Raw genomic sequence first — 19,907 nt, 5'->3', positions numbered from 1 at the left:
CATACACACTAACACACACACACTAATATACATACACACTAACACACACAAACACACACACTATATATATATATATATATATATATATATATATATATATATATATATATATATATATATATATATATATATATATATATATATGAATCCTGATCTAATACCATGCTAATCCAGGCCAGGAAACATAATATGCCACACATCACCACAGGAAAGTTAAATCGTCACAAAAAGAAAGATGGAACATTAATTAAGAAAAAGAAATCTTTATTCCCATATCTTACTTGGTGTAGCACTACAGACTTAACACAGTTTTATCAACCAGTTTAGTACATACCTGACTGTACACTGAAGCTCTTATATCACTGACTGTACATGGTACGTCATTACATTTAACTGTATATCACTGACTGTACATGGCACGTCATTACATCTACCTGTATGCCACTGACTGTACATGGTACGTCATTACATCTAACTGTATGCCACTGACTGTACATGGTACGTCATTACATCTAACTGTATGCCACTGACTGTACATGGTACGTCATTACATCTAACTGTATACTGTATATCACTGACTGTATTCTGGAGTTCCTTTGAACTCTGACTGTATCATGAGGTCCACTGAAGACTTGACTGTGTCCTCAAGTCCACACTGAACACACTGTATCATGACTGTATCCTCTCGTTCACTGAACACTGACTGTATTCTCAAGTCCACTTAACAATGACTGTATTTTCAAGTCTATATCTGGAAGTCCATGTATGAATGAATGTATTCTGTTGTACTGACTGTAATCAGGCCATTCACAAGCGACTAATTCCATTCACTTCTGTCGTAAAATACCTCATGTATCCACTGTATTGTAAGCTTGATACACACAACTATATACATCATCAGCTGTATTTGCTGGTAATACACATTCACTCTCCCTATTCACCACCGGTTTCTATTACCTACATCTTCTCCAGCACTAGCCTTACACTCCCAGACTATCCCTTCTTCACCACTGCGAAGGTGTGGGACGACGCAAACACTAATAGCATCACAAAAGTTTTATTCTAAATTAAAAAACATCATCTCAGCAGCTAAGTCTCCCCTCCCAGGATCCCCGTTTTCTATACACAACACAATCCAGCGGGTTCTGTCCACACGTCTGGAACACAAGAGTCTCTCGTTCGAACCCCGCCCTCTCTCTCTCTCTCACCTCTGACTAGACCCACTCACCCATATGTTCATCCAGAGAATCACTGTGTCTGTTCATCCCACCTGCTCGTGGAGAACTCATCCAAGTCATCCACCACAAAGAAAATGGACTTGACCAAACTCTCCTGCTATCCTTCCCCACCTCACTCAGCTACACTTTATCTATCCTCCTATCCCCCACCTCACTCAGCTACACTTTATCTATCCTCCTATCCCCCACCTCACTCAGCTACACACTTATCTATCCTCCTATCCCCCACCTCACTCAGCTACACACTTATCTATCCTCCTATCCCCCACCTCACTCAGCTACACTTTATCTATCCTTCAGTCGTGAGTGTACTCTCTCTATACAGACCCATGGGTAACACGGCCCTAGCCCATACCTCCTAGCCCATGTGTTCTAGTCCATACCCCCTAGCCCATGTCTTCTAGCCCATACCCTAGCCCACGTCACTAACCCATGTCTTCCAGCCCATACCCTATCCTACGTCCCTAGCCCACGCCTTCTAGCCCATGCTCTACCCCCACTGTCGCCTAGCCCACGTCTTCTTGCCCATGCCCTAGCCCACGTCTGCTTGCCCATGCCCTAGCCCACTGTCGCCTAGCCCATGTCATTTATGCCCTAGCCCACGTCTTCTCGCCCACGCCCTAGCCCACAGTCGCCTAGCCCCACGTCCTTCCAAACGTCTTCTAGCCCACGTCTTGCGGGCCAAAGTCCCTAGCCCCACGTCTTCTTACCCATGCCCTAGCCCCACGTCCCTAGCCCTAGCCCCCGGTCTTGCCCATGCCCTAGCCCCACGTCTTCTTGCCCATGCCCTAGCCCCACGTCCCTAGCCCTAGCCCCACGTCCCACCCATATGAGGGGTTGGTGGGTGGGTTGGTGGAGGGAAGAGCCCCTTACAAATACAGCCTGTGTCCCCCGTCGACCAGCTGCTGTTCCCGGCTCTTCCTGTGCCTCCTGACGTGGAGGAACTTGACGGAGGCGATGAAGACGACGATCAGGAGGATGATGATGGCCAGCAACACCAGCACCACCAGGCCGCTGATGGCGTCCATCTTCTGCTCCTCCTGCAGCAGGCCAAGACGAAGGCAGGGTTAAAAAAACGCCCCCAACATTCCGCGGGTGTCCGGAGGAGGAGCATCCCAGAGCGTGAACAGTGTGCTTTTCAAAAGAAATGGTAATATAATTCCGAAACACTAAGGTAATCTGGAAACACTAATATAATCTGGGAATACTAAGGTAATCTGGAAACACTAAGGTACTCTGGAAACTCTAAGATAATCTGGAATCACAAAGGTAAACTGGAAACAATTAGGTAATCTGGAGACACTAATGTAATCTGGAAACACTAAGGTAATCTGGGAACACTAAGGTAATCTGGGAACACTAAGGTAATCTGGGAACACTAATGTAATCTGGGAACACTAATGTAATCTGGGAACACTAAGGTAATCTGGGAACACTAATGTAATCTGGGAACACTAAGGTAATCTGGGAACACTAATGTAATCTGGGAACACTAATGTAATCTGGGAACACTAATGTAATCTGGGAACACTAAGGTAATCTGGGAACACTAAGGTAATCTGGGAACACTAAGGTAATCTGGGAACACTAATGTAATCTGGGAACACTAATGTAATCTGGGAACACTAATGTAATCTGGGAACACTAAGGTAATCTGGGAACACTAAGGTAATCTGGAAACACTAAGGTAATCTGGGAACACCAAGGTAATCTGGAGACACTAATGTAATCTGGAAACACTAAGGTAATCTGGGAACACTAAGGTAATCTGGAAACACTAAGGTAATCTGGGAACACTAATATAATCTGGAAACACTAAGGTAATCTGGAGACACTAATGTAATCTGGAAACACTAAGGTAATCTGGGAACACTAATGTAATCTGGAAACACTAAGGTAATCTGGGAACACTAAGGTAATCGGGGATCACTAAGGTAATCTGGGAACACTAAGGTAATCTGGGAACACTAAGGTAATCTGGGAACACTAAGGTAATCTGGGAACACTAAGGTAATCGGGGATCACTAAGGTAATCTGGGAACACTAAGGTAATCTGGGAACACTAAGGTAATCGGGGATCACTAAGGTAATCTGGGAACACTAAGGTAATCTGGAAACACTAAGGTAATCTGGGAACACTAAGGTAATCTGGAAACACTAAGGTAATCGGGGAGGAAGAATGAGAATATTAATGTAATCTTTAAACACAAACAAACTTAATAAAAAGGATTTGAAATACTGACAGAATTTCGAAACTATGGTAATCTGGAAACACTAAGATAATTGGATCATACAAAGAAAGGACTGGTAACACTAGTATAATTTCGAAACTAAGGTAATCTGGAGACACTAAGATAACTGGATCATACTAAGAAAGGTCTGGAAACATACAATTTAGAAAGTAAGATAATTTGGACACACTAAAATAATGGGTCATACTAAGAAAGGACTGGAAATACTGATTTAGTTTAGATTTAGTTTCGAAAAATAATTAAGTAATCTGGATACACTTAGGTAATCAGGACATACTTGGAAAGGAACTGGAAATACTAATATAATCTTCAAACACTAAGACAATCAAGACAAAAATAGATAGGATTTGAAACACTAATATAATTTCGAAACTAAGGTAATCTGGTAAGAAACAAAACCTGGGACAGACTGAGAAAGTATTAGAAATAATCACACAGTTTCGAAACAATAAAATAATCTGGAAATATTAAGAAAATTAAGACATACTCTAAAAATATGGGAAACAAATATAATTTCGAAACACAAGATAATTGGCACATACTTAAAAGGTTTGAAAACACTATAATAATTTCGAAACACTAAGATAATTAGCACATACTTAAAAGGTTTGAAAACACTATAATCATTTCGAAACAATTAAAAAGAAAAAGTTTCGATACATTAATATAATTTGGAAACACTAATATAATCTCAAATATAACTACAATAATCTCAAAACATTTTAATAATATTTGGAAACATCAAAATATCTGGCATATATTAAGAAATACTTGGAAGCAGTAGAATTAAATCATTGAGACCATCCAAAAAGCACTAATATAATCTAAAACCACGAAGATAGGATCAAAACATTAATATAATTTCGAAAAACAGATACCATGGAGACATTATGATGTTATCGAAACATTATGATACTCTCCAAACATTAAGAAAATATGGAATGTTAAGATAACATCGAAAGACTAAGATAATATTGAAACACTAAGGTAATCTCAACACTTTAGTAGTAATCTTGGAAATTACTCCGAAACACAAAAGATAATAATCTGGAAACATTAAGACGATAATCAGGGAACACTAAGATAATCTGGAAACATTAATATAATCTAGAAACATTATCTTACTGAAACATTATGTTAGTCTCGAAACATTAAGATTATCTTACTGAAACATTATGATGGTCTCGAAACATTAAGATAATCTGGAAACATTATCTTACTGATACATTAAGAAAATAATCTCGAAACATTAAGATAATCTGGAAACATTATCTTACTGATACATTAAGAAAATAATCTCGAAACATTAAGATAATCTGGAAACATTATCTTACCGAAACATTTAAGACAATAATCTCAAAACACTAAGATAATCTCGAAACATTATGAAAATGATCTCAAAGCATAACTAAGATAATTTCGAAACACTAAAATAATCTGGAAACATTAAACGTAATCTCAAAGTGTTGTATTTCCAAAGTTTACATGAACAAGACGCAAATACAATACCACATCACAGACATCGACTGTGAGAAATATATATTATTCTTAAGGTCGAATACCTTCAAGCTAAAAATAATTAATAATTAATTAATTAAGATACGATAATGACTTATGAATGTGAACTTCTGCTACATGGAGATCAATGCTTCGGTGTGGCAGATCGGAGCTTCGAATGTGGCAGATCGGAGCTTCGAATCCTCTACCATCAACATGACTCACAGGTTTTCTTCCGTCAAAGAAAACGGGATTAAGTATGTCTTCAAGCGCGTTGTGACGACCTTCGCGAACGATGGCCGGGCCCTCTGACCCAAGCCATATGGGTCAGGTCAAAGGTCATGACACACTAAGGGTCGTATACCGTCGTGCTCAAGGGTCGTATACCGTCGTGCTCAAGGGTCGTATATCGTCGTGCTCAAGGGTCGTATACCGTCGTGCTCAAGGGTCGTATATCGTCGTGCTCAAGGGTCGTATACCGTCGTGCTCAAGGGTCGTATATCGTCGTGCTCAAGGGTCGTATATCGTCGTGCTCAAGGGTCGTATACCGTCGTGCTCAAGGGTCGTATACCGTCGTGCTCAAGGGTCGTATATCGTCGTGCTCAAGGGTCGTATACCGTCGTGCTCAAGGGTCGTATACCGTCGTGCTCAAGGGTCGTATATCGTCGTGCTCAAGGGTCGTATACCGTCGTGCTCAAGGGTCGTATATCGTCGTGCTCAAGGGTCGTATATCGTCGTGCTCAAGGGTCGTATATCGTCGTGCTCAAGGGTCGTATATCGTCGTGCTCAAGGGTCGTATATCGTCGTGCTCAAGGGTCGTATACCGTCGTGCTCAAGGGTCGTATACCGTCGTGCTCAAGGGTCGTATACCGTCGTGCTCAAGGGTCGTATACCGTCGTGCTCAAGGGTCGTATACCGTCGTGCTCAAGGGTCGTATACCGTCGTGCTCAAGGGTCGTATACCGTAAGGAACTCAGGGGAGAAAATGAGGTTCACTTTTCATGTAATGATTAAGTATAGAAACTACGGAAGAATGATGTGTGCCTCCACCCCCTCCCCATCACCACCAGACCACGGTGCCCTTGTGTGTGTGTGTGTGTGTGTGTGTCTTTGTATGTATGTATGTATATGTCTGTGTGTGTGTGTGTGTGTGTGATAACTCCTGCAAACTTCCTCTGGATTCCCGACCCAACACACACACACACACACACACACACGGGGGGGGATGGTTGGTGAGAGCTGGTGTGGCTTCTCTACCACGTCAACATTCAGTACATAATTAGGTCGTCTTTATACAACCATCGACATTTCAGCCGGTCATAAAAAGGTAGGAGAAAAAAACTATTATTCGTCAAAGTTCCTTTCAGTTTTCATCAAAACTTCAGAGTTCCTGAACCAAGCCAACACCACTTCAGTCCTTCCTGAAGCCCACCACTATATTTCTTAGTCCCCTCTCTATTTTTTTTTTTTAATTTTCCAAAAGAAGGAACAGAGAAGGGGGCCAGGTGAGGATATTCCCTCAAAGGCCCAGTCCTCTGTTCTTAACGCTACCTCGCTAACACGGGAAATGGCGGATAGTATGAAAGATATATATATACATATATATATATATATATATATATATATATATATATATATATATATATATATATATACATATACACTCATTTATTATGTGAATCTCTCTCTTTTTTCTAACATTAAAGTTACACTTTCGTGTTTCGTGAGTCACGCACCTAGTGTTCGTGGGTTGGAGGACATTCCAACGTTAAAATCGTGTGGACACCGCTTCTCCTATATCCACACAAGACTTAATTCATCTGTAGCATCAACCATCATCACTTACCTCCACACTGCCACATACACCATCCTTGAATCATCGCTTTAAAGGTGAATCAACGTTTAAAAAGTCAATCTTCATCACTTTAAAAGTAAATCAATATCTAAAGTCAATATTAATCACTTTAAATCAACGTTTAAAGTCAATATTCATCACTTTAAATCAACGTTTAAAGTCAATATTAACCATAAATTACACTCAACCTGTGACCCGTATTTTCAAGAGTTTCAACTGTCCGGAAAAAAATGAAAGACGTTCCTTAACTCTCCTGGAAGACGTTCCATTACTCTCCTGGAAGACGTTCCTATACTCTACTGGAAGACGTTCCTTTAAGTTCCTGGAAGAGGTACCTTTAAGCTCCTGGAGGACGTACCTTTAAGTTCCTGGAGGACGTACCTTTAAGTTCCTGGAAGAGGTACCTTTAAGCTCCTGGAGGACGTACCTTTAAGTTCCTGGAGGACGTACCTTTAAGTTCCTGGAAGAGGTACCTTTAAGTTCCTGGAAGAGGTACCTTTAAGCTCCTGGAGGACGTACCTTTAAGTTCCTGGCGTACTTCTTGAGCGGGAAGAAGGCAGTGGCGATGTTGGAGAGGTTCCCTTGGTTGCCCTTCTCGTCCAGCGCCCTGAGGCCGAAGAAGACAGGTCGGCCCTCCAGGCTCTCCACCGTCACACCGTGGATCTGCCAGCGAGATACACAGCTGAAGCTCCGGATTCTCGGATTCGTTTACAGCTCATTTATCACCAACAACACTTGTGCTTTTATTCAATTTATAACAGATGTAAGAAACATATGGGCTTTCACACCACTGCCATCGGCATGGGGTATACAAATTCGATTACCTGTGTATCTATCATAATCGATTTTTACGTCTAGTGATTCGTTTTGAACGAAGCAGCCTCCTCCTCCTCACCTGACCGAATCATTTCATGCTTCATAACTCCAGTTTCCCCCATCAGGTGAAGTTCACAGTCAACGAACCCCTCTGAACGAAGCTTCATTTTACAAGTTCGATCTACACAAGACCTCGGATCCACTACCGCCCTCTGTACTGGGGCTTCCGTGTGTACTCGACCCACTTTAAAAAAACCCGGCTTTGGCATCCAGTGGTCACGCCATCACCAGTGGTACTAACATTAAATATCTAACCTTCACATCCACTCATCCACTGCCTATATGTATACAAGCATCCACCCAAACCCTAGGTTCTAACCTGCTTCCTCCACGACAACCATAACTTCTCGAACTGACGACTGAAGCTTGTGTTTGAAGCAGTTCATTTCACTCACTCACTGACTCACTCTCATCCCCCGTATTCATCGAGTTACGTCACTAAAACTTTCACACCAGAGCCCAACGCTCACACCACACCCAACAGCCTCATAGTTCACTTCCCTGCCGGAAGTGAAGCACCAACACACACATTCAAGTGAGCTCCTCCCGCTTCTGCCGACCCCAGTGAATATGAACCATCGCACGTGAAGCACCACCACCACCACACACATTCAAGGTGAGCTCCTCCCGCTTCTGCCGACACCAGTGAATATGAACCATCCCAAACGGAAGAAGAAGAGGAGGTTCGTCCCTCGTGAGTCGACACCGCGAGGTTCGCCATCTAAGACCGTAGGTAAATAGCAAGGACTGATAACGAGTGAACCACCAACCAAACCCCCCCAGACCCAACCCACCAACGAAAGACCCACCAACACCCCAGACCCAACCCACCAACGAGTGACCCACCAACCAAACTCCCCTCGACCCAACCCACCAACGAGTGACCCACCAACACCCCAGACCCAACCCACCAACGAGTGACCCACCAACCAAACCCCCCCCCAGACCCAACCCACCAACGAGTGACCCACCAACACCCCAGACCCAACCCACCAACGAGTGACCCACCAACCAAACCCCCCTAGACCCAACCCACCAAACCCCCTCCCCCCCACAAGCCTCTCCTGTTGACGAAGGTCACATGCAAAAGCCCCAAACAAGGAGTCTGACTTACTCTGCTACTGTGTTCACTTCGGACGACAATTCCCCCCACCCTCCTTCCCCGGGTTGTAGGTAATCCACTCGACTCACCTTCAGTGTGATGCTGTGCGGTTCGCCGGCGGGGCGCGGGGTCAGGTCACCAGAGGTCAGGTGGCTGGCCGTGACCTCATGACCCTTGTGGAAGTGGAGGTTAATCCTTTGGCTCTCGTGGTACCGGAGCTCCAAGCTGCTGGCTGTGTGAAGGGAGGGAGAGGCGGACGGTGAGAGAGAGAGGGAGGGAGAGGCGGACGGTGAGAGAGAGAGAGGGAGGGAGGGAGGGAGAGGTGGACGGTGAGAAAGAGAGGGAGGGAGGGAGAGGCGGACGGTGAGAGAGGAGAGAGAGAGAGAGAGAGAGAGAGAGAGAGAGAGAGAGAGAGAGAGAGAGAGAGAGAGAGAGAGATGGAGAGTGGCAGCCGCGGTCAAGGTGAGGAACGATGGGATGGAACGAGAGGTGTGGAAGACGTGGTCATGAGACAGAGGTATGGCTGGAATGGAGAAAGGGACCAGGATACACACACACACACACACACACACACACACACACACACACACACACACACACACACACATATATATACACACATATACACACACATATATACACACATATATATACACACATACACACACACATATATACACATATATATATACACACATACACACACACATATATACACACACACATACATATACACACACATGCACAACGCACACACACACACACACACACACATATATATATATATATATATATATATATATATAATTACTACATATGAACCATCATTAAGTGATAACCATTACCCACAGCTGCACAATACAACAAAGATAACATCAATATGACCCGAGGTCTGATGATCCATGAAGATACAGACACAATTTGAACCATACAGACTTTGTCCTGAATGACCCAAATGCTGTCTGTACCCGACAAAATACAGCTGTCTTACTACAAAGTACAGCCAATTACATTTTTGGAGGGAATATGGTAGGAGAGCATGCAATAAAGGCCTTCCTCCCACGGGAACCCCTGTGGCATTACGCCCTTATGGTACCACCTCGAAGTGCACGGGGGAAAAATGTGTGGATCTTAAGATGGCAACACCGTTATGGCCCTCACTGTAATCAAGGGTCATTATATATATGCCAAAAGCTATGAAGTACGACCGTATGTGTCGTTCCTTCACGATATCTCTGTATTGTCACATAGTCCGTCTGAAACGGTTACAAAATCCCTTCTGTACAGGAAGAGTCAGCTGGTTACAGGCTGTCTGTACCAAGTGAGTCAGTCAGTTACAGGCTGTCTATCGAGTGAGCCCAGGTCATCACAGAGACGACCTTGCTACTGACCTGTGCCGGTGTACAGGTCATCACCAGGGCTGGTCCAGGTCAGGGAGACGGAGTACTCGTACAGGTCCACGTACGACACGCTCAGGTCAGTCACGCGACCTGGTGGCTGCTGGTCCCCGGGCTGGAAGTTGTGGACCTGGGGAGAGAGAGAGAGAGAGAGAGAGAGAGAGAGAGAGAGAGAGAGAGAGAGAGAGAGAGAGAGAGAGAGAGAGAGAGGTGGGAGTCAGTACGGGTCCATCACTGTTCGACGAGTTATTTCGTGTGGGGTGGCGAGGTGCGTGACAGTGGTGGGTGGTAAGTGTGGGTGGTGGTGGTGGTGGTTGGTAAGTGTGGGTGGTGGTGGGTGGTAAGTGTAGGTGGTGGTGGTGGGTTGGTAAGTGTGGTTGGTGGGGTGTGAGGGTGGGTTGTGGTGGGTTGGGAGTGTGGGTGGTGGTGGGTTGGTAAGTGTAGGGTGTGTGGGTGGTGAGTTTGTAAGTGTGGGAGGTAAGTGTGGGTGGTGGGGTGTGTGGGTGGTAAGTGTGGGTGATGGTGGTGGTGGGCGGTAAGTGTAGGTGGTGGTGGGCGGTAAGTGTGGGTGGTGGTGGTGGTGGTGGGCGGTAAGTGTGGCTGAAGACTGGAATGGTGTGGGTCAATTTTCGTAAACTGTGTATCATTCTATTGAGCCAAACATTACAGAGAATTTGGACACTATATTGTTACTACAGAGGCGTTACAAACACACACACACAAAACATACGATATGGTATGTTTTGGACAATCACATGTTTACCAAATGGCGTCCTAGCTTCGTCTCTTCGATGTATATCAACTGACTTATATTTCTCTCTTGTGTCTCCCCTGATGATGTGATTATTACACGAAACTGCACTTGGGAACTTTTCGTGTTTCATTTTCCCCGTGAACTCATAGGAATATCTTGATCACGCGCAAAATTGTGATCCTTTCAAACATATATATATATATATATATATATATATATATATATATATATATATATATATATATATATATATATATATAAACCTTACCTTGAAGATGCCCCCAGAGGTGAACCTGGTGAAGGGTTCCATCTTCTCTCTGGGGAGGTCGTCTGGCCAGCCGCTCTTCCCGCCGCCTCCCTCCTCACCCCCGCCGGTCTCCCGGGGCCTCAGGTCGCTAGGAGGGAACTTGGACTCCGGCTCCGGCAGCGCCTCCGTCGGCAGCGGGAGGGTCTTGCGGCGGGCGACAGACACAGCCGGCTGAACGCGTCCCCTGGTGCCCTTCTGAGGGCCTGGGTTTACTGCTGGGGGAGGTAAGAGGTTGAGGTGTAGTTCTGGCGGGTACTACTTGGGTCTGGTTAGGTTAGGTTAGGTTAGTCTTGGTTCGTTCTGGTTAGTCTTTGCTTAGTTTGTTAGTCCTGGTTAGCCTTGGTTAGGTTAGGTTAGGTTAGTCTTGGTTAGTCCTGGTTAGTCTTGGTTAGGTTAGGTTAGGTTAGGTTAGGTTAGTCTTGGTTAGTCCTGGTTAGTCTTGGTTAGGTTAGGTTAGGTTAGGTTAGGTTAGGTTAGGTTAGGTTAGTCTTGCTTAGTCCTGGTTAGTCTTGGTTGGGTTAGGTTAGGTTAGGTTAGGTTAGGTTAGGTTAGGTTAGTCTTGGTTAGTCCTGGTTAGTCTTGGTTAGGTTAGGTTAGGTTAGGTTAGGTTAGTCTTGGTTAGGTTAGGTTAGGTTAGGTTAGGTTAGTCTTGGTTAGTCCTGGTTAGTCTTGGTTAGGTTAGGTTAGGTTAGGTTAGGTTAGGTTAGGTTAGTCTTGGTTAGGTTAGGTTAGGTTAGGTTAGGTTAGGTTAGTCTTGGTTAGTCTTGGTTAGGTTAGGTTAGGTTAGTCTTGGTTAGTCCTGGTTAGTCTTGGTTAGGTTAGGTTAGGTTAGGTTAGGTTAGGTCAGATTATGTTAGGTTAGTCTTGGTTAGTTTTGGTTAGTCCTGATGAGTTCAGGTTAGCCTGGGTTGAGGTGCCGGACAGACAGACGCATCTGTTTGTCTGGCTCAATTTTGGCTGACCTGGTCAGCCCACATTGCCTGCACCTGCCGGGCCTTCTAAGCCAGTCTCCACTGCAGGCGTGGACTGTCTTGAGGAGGAGGAGGAGCAGGAGGAGGAGGAAGAGGAGCAGGAAGAGGAGGAAGAGGAGCAGGAGGAGGAAGAGGAAGAGGGTGCTGAGCCAATGTTAGAAGGAGGAGGTGTCCGAGCATGTCTGACCTTTGGACTGAGGGGCACAAGGCTCGGTTACTTGACCATGGACTGAGGGACGAAGCCCTGAATTAACCTTGAAATAAGGGTCAAGGCTTTATACTGACCTTGGAATGAGAGGGGTCAAGGCTCTATCTTGACCTTGGAACGAGGGGGTCAAGGCTCGGTACTTGACCTTGGAAAGAGGGTGGGGGTCAAGGCTCGGTACTTGACCTTGGAACGAAAGGGGGAGGGTGGTCAAGGGTGTGTACTGACCTTGGAACGAGGGGGTCAAGGCTCGGTACTTGACCTTGGAAAGAGGGTGGGGTCAAGGCTCGGTACTTGACCTTGGAACGAAAGGGGGAGGGTTGTCAAGGGTGTGTACTGACCTTGGAACGAGGGGGAGGGTTGTCAAGGGTGTGTACTGACCTTGGAACGAGGGGGGGTGGTCAAGGGTGTGTACTGACCTTGGAACGAGAGGGGGGGGGGGGTGGTCAAGGGTATGTACTGACCTTGGAGCTTGGTGGTGCGGTTGCTGGTGGAGACGGTCGCTGAGAGGCTGTACCGGCCGTTAGCGGAGAACTGAGTGAAGTAACCCGAGTAGATGCCGTCGCCAGCCAGGATGTCTGCACCTGCGGGGCGGGAGGAGACCTCCCTCAGTAGATGCCTCGCTGGAGGAGGAGGAGGAGGAGGAGGAGGGAGGTTGGAAGGAGGAGAGGAGGGGCGGGAGGAGACCTCCCTCAGTAGATGCCTCGCTGGAGGAGAAGGAAGAAGAGGAGGAGGAGGAGGAGGAGGAGGAGGAGGAGGAAGGTTGGAAGGAGAAGAGGAGGGGCGGGAGGAGACCCCTCAGTTGATGCCTCGCTGGAGGAGCAAGAGGAGGAGGGGAAGGAAGAGGAGGAGGAGGAGGAGGAGGAGGAGGAGGGTAGGGAAACACGAGCCAAATTATTTGGAGGGGTGAGGGCGGGAGAGGTTTCACTCGAGGGGGATTTGGAGGTGTGACCCAAAGGGGATTTTTGGAGGTATAGCCCCAGTTAAGAAAGGGACTGAAGGGATGTGATTACAGTGAGGGAGGGATTTGGAGGTGCGAGGCAGGGATTTTCAAGATGTGAAGGAGGGATTTTTGAAGGTGTGAAGGGTGGCATGTGGAGGTGGAGTCAAACTCAGGTTATAGATCACACACGCGTGGATCAACAACATGGAATACATTGCAACACAAAAGTGTGTGACCATCACAACATACAACTTGACCAACGGTTATGAAATGTCAAGGGAGTGTGTGCGTGTGTGTGTGTGTGCGTAGGTGTGTGTGTGTGTGGGTGTGTGTGTGTGTGTCAGACGTCACATTCCACAGACACATATCTCTAACATCATCCCATTTTATGAGCACCGAATCTGATGCACCATCACCATCTCGACACAGCCACCATCACTACTCCATCACCATAACCACACACCATCCCCCATCTCGACACAGCCACCAGCCACCATCACTACTTCATCACCGTAACCACACACCATCCCCCATCTCGACACAGCCACCATCACTACTCCATCACCATAACCACACACCATCCCCCATCTCGACACAGCCACCATCACTACTCCATCACCATAACCACACACCATCCCCCATCTCGACACAGCCACCATCACCATAACCACACACCATCACCCATCTTAACACAGCCACCATCACCACTTACCCACACCATTATCCAGGAGGGGGAATGATATGGGGCCGTCTTCGGTGGGCGGTACGACAACCGCCGTGACGTTGGCATCGAGCACGTTGCTGTACCCTTGGCTGACGTAGGCGTAGACGGGCGCGGGGTCGGGGAAGGTGATCTTGCTCGCCGTCATCCACGTCTTCACCCTGCGCAGGGAGAGAAGGAGGCAGTGGGGTCCTCCTTTAGTTACACCGCCCTGGCAAAGCTCCCAGGAAATGTGATGACAGGCAATAAGGACCTGGTGGGCCTTAGCCTGGCATGGCCTTGGGAATGGCTGTTGTACGTATACACACAATGGTGACCCTATGTCCTGTTAATGGTGACCCTATGTCCTGTTAATGGTGACCCTATGTCCTGATAATGGTGACCCTATGTCCTGATAATGGTGACCCTATGTCCTGATAATGGTGACCCTTGAGTCCTGATAACATACACAACACACATGGTGACCATTCTCACCACAGGGTCACATGTGAACCCTGCTGGCAAAGGGGATACGCAAATGAGGCATCTATAGTAAAGAGGCATCTATATTAGTCATATTATCATGATTAATCACATTTATAGCCATTTGTTACCTATGCTACCTCGCTGTCCAAAGCCTAGTTTCACCTCTAATGATATATTGATGAAAAGGATACATGGCTCATCCCTTAAAAGCAATGGAGATTCTAAATCATTCCTCTGACCACAGAATTTCAACTGATGACAACGAGACATGACACTCGTAACAAGCAGTTCGCAATGTTGTGGGACTGTTAAATTAGGCTTCAATCATACTGCTGCGGGATGAGGTGGTGGGGGTCTATGACGCCCTAACTCCCTCCTCCTACAGAAGACGACCTTCCCGACGAGGGCCTTCCTTCGTCATCCATTCTCGTCTCCTACAGGAGAAGACCTACCTGACGATGACCTGGTGGTCTTCTTCCTCTCTCTCTCTCTCCTCCTGCAGAAGAAGACCTACCTGACGATGACCTGGTGGGCTTCTTCCTGTCTCTCTCCTCCTGCAGTAGAAGACCTACCTGACGATGACCTGGTAGTCCTCTTCCTCTCTCTCCTCCTGCAGAAGACCTGCCTGACGATGACCTGGTAGTCCTCTTCCTCTCTCTCCTCCTGCAGAAGACCTACCTGACGATGACCTGGTAGTCCTCTTCCTCTCTCCTCCTGTAGAAGAAGACCTACCTGACGATGACCTGGTAGTCCTCTTCCTCTCTCTCCTCCTGCAGAAGACCTACCTGACGATGACCTGGTGGTCCTCTTCCTCTCTCCTCCTGCAGAAGAAGACCTACCTGACGATGACCTGGTGGTCTTCTTCCTCTCTTTCTCTCCTCCTGCAGAAGAAGAAGAAGAAGACCTTCTCTCCTCCTGCAGAAGAAGGAAGACCTACCTGACAAAAATATCCCTCAGGTCGTCCTCCTACTGCTGGGGTATGTGAGGTGCGACGGTATGAGGAAGTCCCCCCCGGGACCTCTCCATCTGGTCGGAGACTTACCTGACGGGGGCCTGGCGAGCCTTCCTGCTGGGGTGGGAGGTGACAGCGACCATCACCTCGTCGGGGAAGTAGCTGAACTTGTTGCTGATGTTGTACGTCCATTGACCTGGCTGTGGAGGAAGAAGGAGGGGGCGTGTGGTGAGTTTAAGACCCTCCCTCCTGGTGTGGCCCTTGGAGCTCGACGGCTCGACCCTTGGCCATGACGGCTCTCTGGCATCTGACCTGACACCCACCCACCCCTTCGCGTCAGGTCAAATGCCAGGCCCTCTCGCCGAAGTGTCGTCCCGTCGTGCTCAAATGGCTCGGCAGAAGATAAAATGAACAATTATTACACACAAAAAAATCTACAGAACATAACGTCAAAGAAAGACATCATGCAATGGCCACTAGATGAGCAAGAATAACGTACATGGAATGTATAAGAAAAAAAAACCAAGTTGAACAGGGCACCGCGCCACAACAAGAACCAATTGGTAATTAACCCGCGGGAGTAACACGTTACCCAAGACGCCCTACAACAATAACCAATTAGTAATTATACCACGGGAGTAACACGTTACCCAACACGCCCCTACAACAAGAACCAATTAGTAATAAGCCCGCGGGAGTAACACGTTACCCAAGACGCCCTACAACAAGAACCAATTAGTAATAAGCCCGCGGGAGTAACACGTTACCCAAGACGCCCTACAACAAGAACCAATTAGTAATAAGCCCGCGGGAGTAACACGTTACCCAAGACGCCCTACAACAAGAACCAATTAGTAATAAGCCCGCGGGAGTAACACGTTACCCAAGACGCCCCACAACAAGAACCAATTGGTAATTAACCCGCGGGAGTAACACGTTACCCAAGACGCCCCACAAGACCAATTGATAATTAGCCTGCGGGAGTAACACGTTACCCAAGACGCCCCACAACAAGAACCAATTAGTAATTATCCCGCGGGAGTAACACGTTACCGAGGACTATGAAGGTCAATATTTTCTCAGTGTGTTCTCAAAAGGCATAAATGCAATGACCATAAGAGTCAAGACGTGGTACAAACACACAAGATTTAAGGGGACGTGGCAAACACGAGTGTAAAACACTCTCTCTCTCTCTCTCTCTCTCTCTCTCTCTCTCTCTCTCTCCACTGACGCTAGCGCTAACGAGCCAGTGTGTTTCTACGCGAGGCCAATTCCAACACGCGTCTCCATATTATGATGTCTTTGTGTACAAGCAGAAGCACCTCTGCTCCGGGGGGCACCACCACCATCTGCCCTTTACCGTGGGCGCTGTAGGGCCGGACACCTGCCAGACACGGGGCCCTTAGAAGTGTTCATCCACCTCAGGCAGTCGAAAGGTGCCGTACCTCTCGCTCTACAGAAGGGAGGGTCCGCCATGTCCCTGCTCCTGCGTAAGGCGCAGCCTCGTACATACAACCACCAACACAGCAAAAAGAAAAAGAAAAAAAAATTTCTATGGCTGTAAGATGATGATGATAATAATAATAATAATAATAATAATAATAATAATAATAATAATAATAATAATAGTAATAACAATAATAATAACGATAATAATAACAATAATAATAATAATAATAATAATAATAATAATAATAATTATAACAATAATAACTCGCTACAGCAAACTGTAATCAAACGAAAATCCTAATAAAAATAAAAAATAATAATAATAATGATAATAATAACAATAATAACAATAATAACTGTCTACAGCCAACTGTAATCAAATGCGAGTCCACCACATCTTAAACGTCAACACACATAAAAAATAACATAAACCAATTTCATGTCATTGTTGAACGGGACCATCGTATATTTAACCCTTAATTACTGTACGTACATCTAACGACCGGTGTGCAATTTGCAATACTTACCCTGCCATTAACAGCTAGTTCATATTCATACCTGGGGGGTGTTTGCATTTAACCTGTAACTGTCGTACGACAGAATGTGGATGAAAATACGTGTACACCGGGGGACGTACGACCATCGTACAAGTGTCTACAGACATGAAACACAACACACGACCCTGGAGCATATGTCACCAGCCTTGAACACGACGGTGGACGACACTTGAGCACGACGGTACGACCCTTGAACACGACGGTGCGACCCTTGAACACGACGGTGTGCGACACTTGAGCATATGTCACGACCCTTGAACACGACGGTGTACGACCCTTGAGCACCACGGTACGACCCTTGAACATGAAGGTGCGACCCTTGAACACGACGGTAAGATCCTTGAACACAACGGTACGGCCCTTGAACACAACGGTGCGACCCTTGAACACGACGGTACGACCCTTGAACACGACGGTATGACCCTTGAACACGACGGTACAACCCTTGAGCACGAAGGTACGACCCTTGAACACAACGGTACGACCCTTGAACACGACGGTACGACCCTTGAACACGACGGTACGACCCTTGAACACGAAGGTACGACCCTTGAACACGACGGCACACACACACACACACACACACACCATAACCATGTTGGTGGGAAGACTGCATGAGCCAAGTTCAACCATCCAAACAAATAAATAAATAAATACCTTAGACACGGCGACCTGCAGGACGCTCACGGCTGCCTAGAGAGAGATAGATAGATAGATAGAGATAGAGAGATAGAGAGAGAGAGAGAGAGAGAGAGAGAGAGAGAGAGAGAGAGAGAGAGTTACCATGGCCTCCAGTATGGTGAAGGTGATGGTGTGGGCCGCCACGTCTACGTGGTATATGCCCGGGCCGCTCTCTGGCCCGTACTCCTGACCGTCTGGTGACCTCAACCTCACACCGATGGAAAACCTGGAGATAAAGTAGATTAATAATAATAATAGCCATAACATCCATAATAATAATAATAATAATAATAATGATAATAATCATAAGAAGATGAATAATGATAATAACAACAATACTAATACCAATACTAACACTAATACTAATAATAATAACAATAACAACAACAATAATAATAATAATAATAATAATAATAATAATAATATAACAACGATAATTATGATGATAATGATAATAATAATAATAATAATAATAATAATAATAATAATAATAATCATAATTATAATAATGATAATGATAATAATCATCATCCCTGGGGATAGGGAAGAAAGAATACTTCCCACGTATTCCCTGCGTGTCGTAGAAGGCGACTAAAAGGGGAGGAAGCTGAGGGGGGCTGGAAATCCTCCTCCCACTCCTGTACTACTTTCCAAAACAAGGACAGACAAAGGAACCGAGAGAGGAAAGTTTCCCTCCGAGGCTCAGTCGCCTGTTCTTGACACTACCTCGCACACGCAGGAAATGGCGAGCATTGATTATATGTACATAAATTGCCCTTCCGCGCTCTGGTGAGGTAGGTCAAGGTACACGCGAGTAATGGCCTTCCTTACACACATCCAGTCTCAAGTTGCCATGTAAAATGTACTGAAACTACAGCTCACCGTCCACAGTCAAACCTTACACACACACACACACACACACACACATACACACACACACATACACATACACACACACACATACATACACACACATACATACACACACACACACATACATACACACACACACACATACACACACTACCCCACAGCTCAGGTTCACCAACTTGTCTCCCCTGGTTTAGTCCAATGACATCCCGTCGCCCCCTATATACACCACGTTGGTCCTATTCGTTTTTCATCCAATGCAGGCCTCCAGCCCTCCTGAATGTTGGGGGGAGGCCTATCCATATCCCGCTGTTTCCATCATGTCTCGGTCACCTTCTTCCCCTTTCACTCCCTCCAAATCTGGTCATCTTCATCAGTCTTCCTACACTCATCCTGCTCCAAATATGTCTAAACTATTTCAGTAAATCCTGGTCGGTCCTCTAAGTCAAGACTTGCAACGTAACTACCACAATTACAGCTGACCTTTCATTCCCTAGACGATTCTTCTTTCTTTATTCCTTCATAAACCACATATCATCATGGCCAGAAATGTCGCTTCCAACACATTCGCTCTCTTTCCTTCCTTTACGTTCAAAGGCTCAGCCTTCACTCCACCACTAGCAGGGATACACGCATACTGATTTCTGACCTTTAGTTCCTTATCGCATCCAGGTCCTGGGCCAATTCTCCCACCCTATGACTCCATTCTGCCCTTTGGTTCCATGTCCTGCCATGTTCCACTCCCAGGTATCTAAAACACTTCAAATTCACTAGATTCTATCCATCAACATTTTGATTCAAGGCATCCTAGCTCAA

The 19,907-nt window shown here is 46.0% G+C and overlaps 1 protein-coding gene across 1 annotated transcript in view; it reads right to left on the bottom strand.

Moving 5' to 3' along the window:
• Positions 1-243: 243 nt before the first annotated feature.
• LOC139758254 (calcium-activated chloride channel regulator 1-like) overlaps positions 244-19,907 on the bottom strand; it is a 31,670-nt gene continuing 12,006 nt past the window's right edge. The window contains exons 11-19 of the mRNA XM_071679464.1: positions 18,324-18,447; positions 15,625-15,734; positions 14,109-14,278; positions 12,918-13,037; positions 11,239-11,492; positions 10,211-10,346; positions 8,909-9,051; positions 7,361-7,504; positions 244-2,278 (exon numbers count right to left, since the gene is read on the bottom strand). Of these exons, the coding sequence (XP_071535565.1) occupies positions 2,108-2,278; positions 7,361-7,504; positions 8,909-9,051; positions 10,211-10,346; positions 11,239-11,492; positions 12,918-13,037; positions 14,109-14,278; positions 15,625-15,734; positions 18,324-18,447 (1,372 nt within the window). The 3' untranslated portion in view covers positions 244-2,107. The remainder of the gene's footprint in view (positions 2,279-7,360; positions 7,505-8,908; positions 9,052-10,210; positions 10,347-11,238; positions 11,493-12,917; positions 13,038-14,108; positions 14,279-15,624; positions 15,735-18,323; positions 18,448-19,907) is intronic.

This window comes from Panulirus ornatus, chromosome 30 (assembly GCF_036320965.1).
Source record: "Panulirus ornatus isolate Po-2019 chromosome 30, ASM3632096v1, whole genome shotgun sequence".
NCBI lineage: Eukaryota > Metazoa > Arthropoda > Malacostraca > Decapoda > Palinuridae > Panulirus > Panulirus ornatus.
The sequence above is the reverse complement of the archived record's forward strand: the minus strand, read 5'-3'. Positions and strand labels throughout refer to the sequence as shown.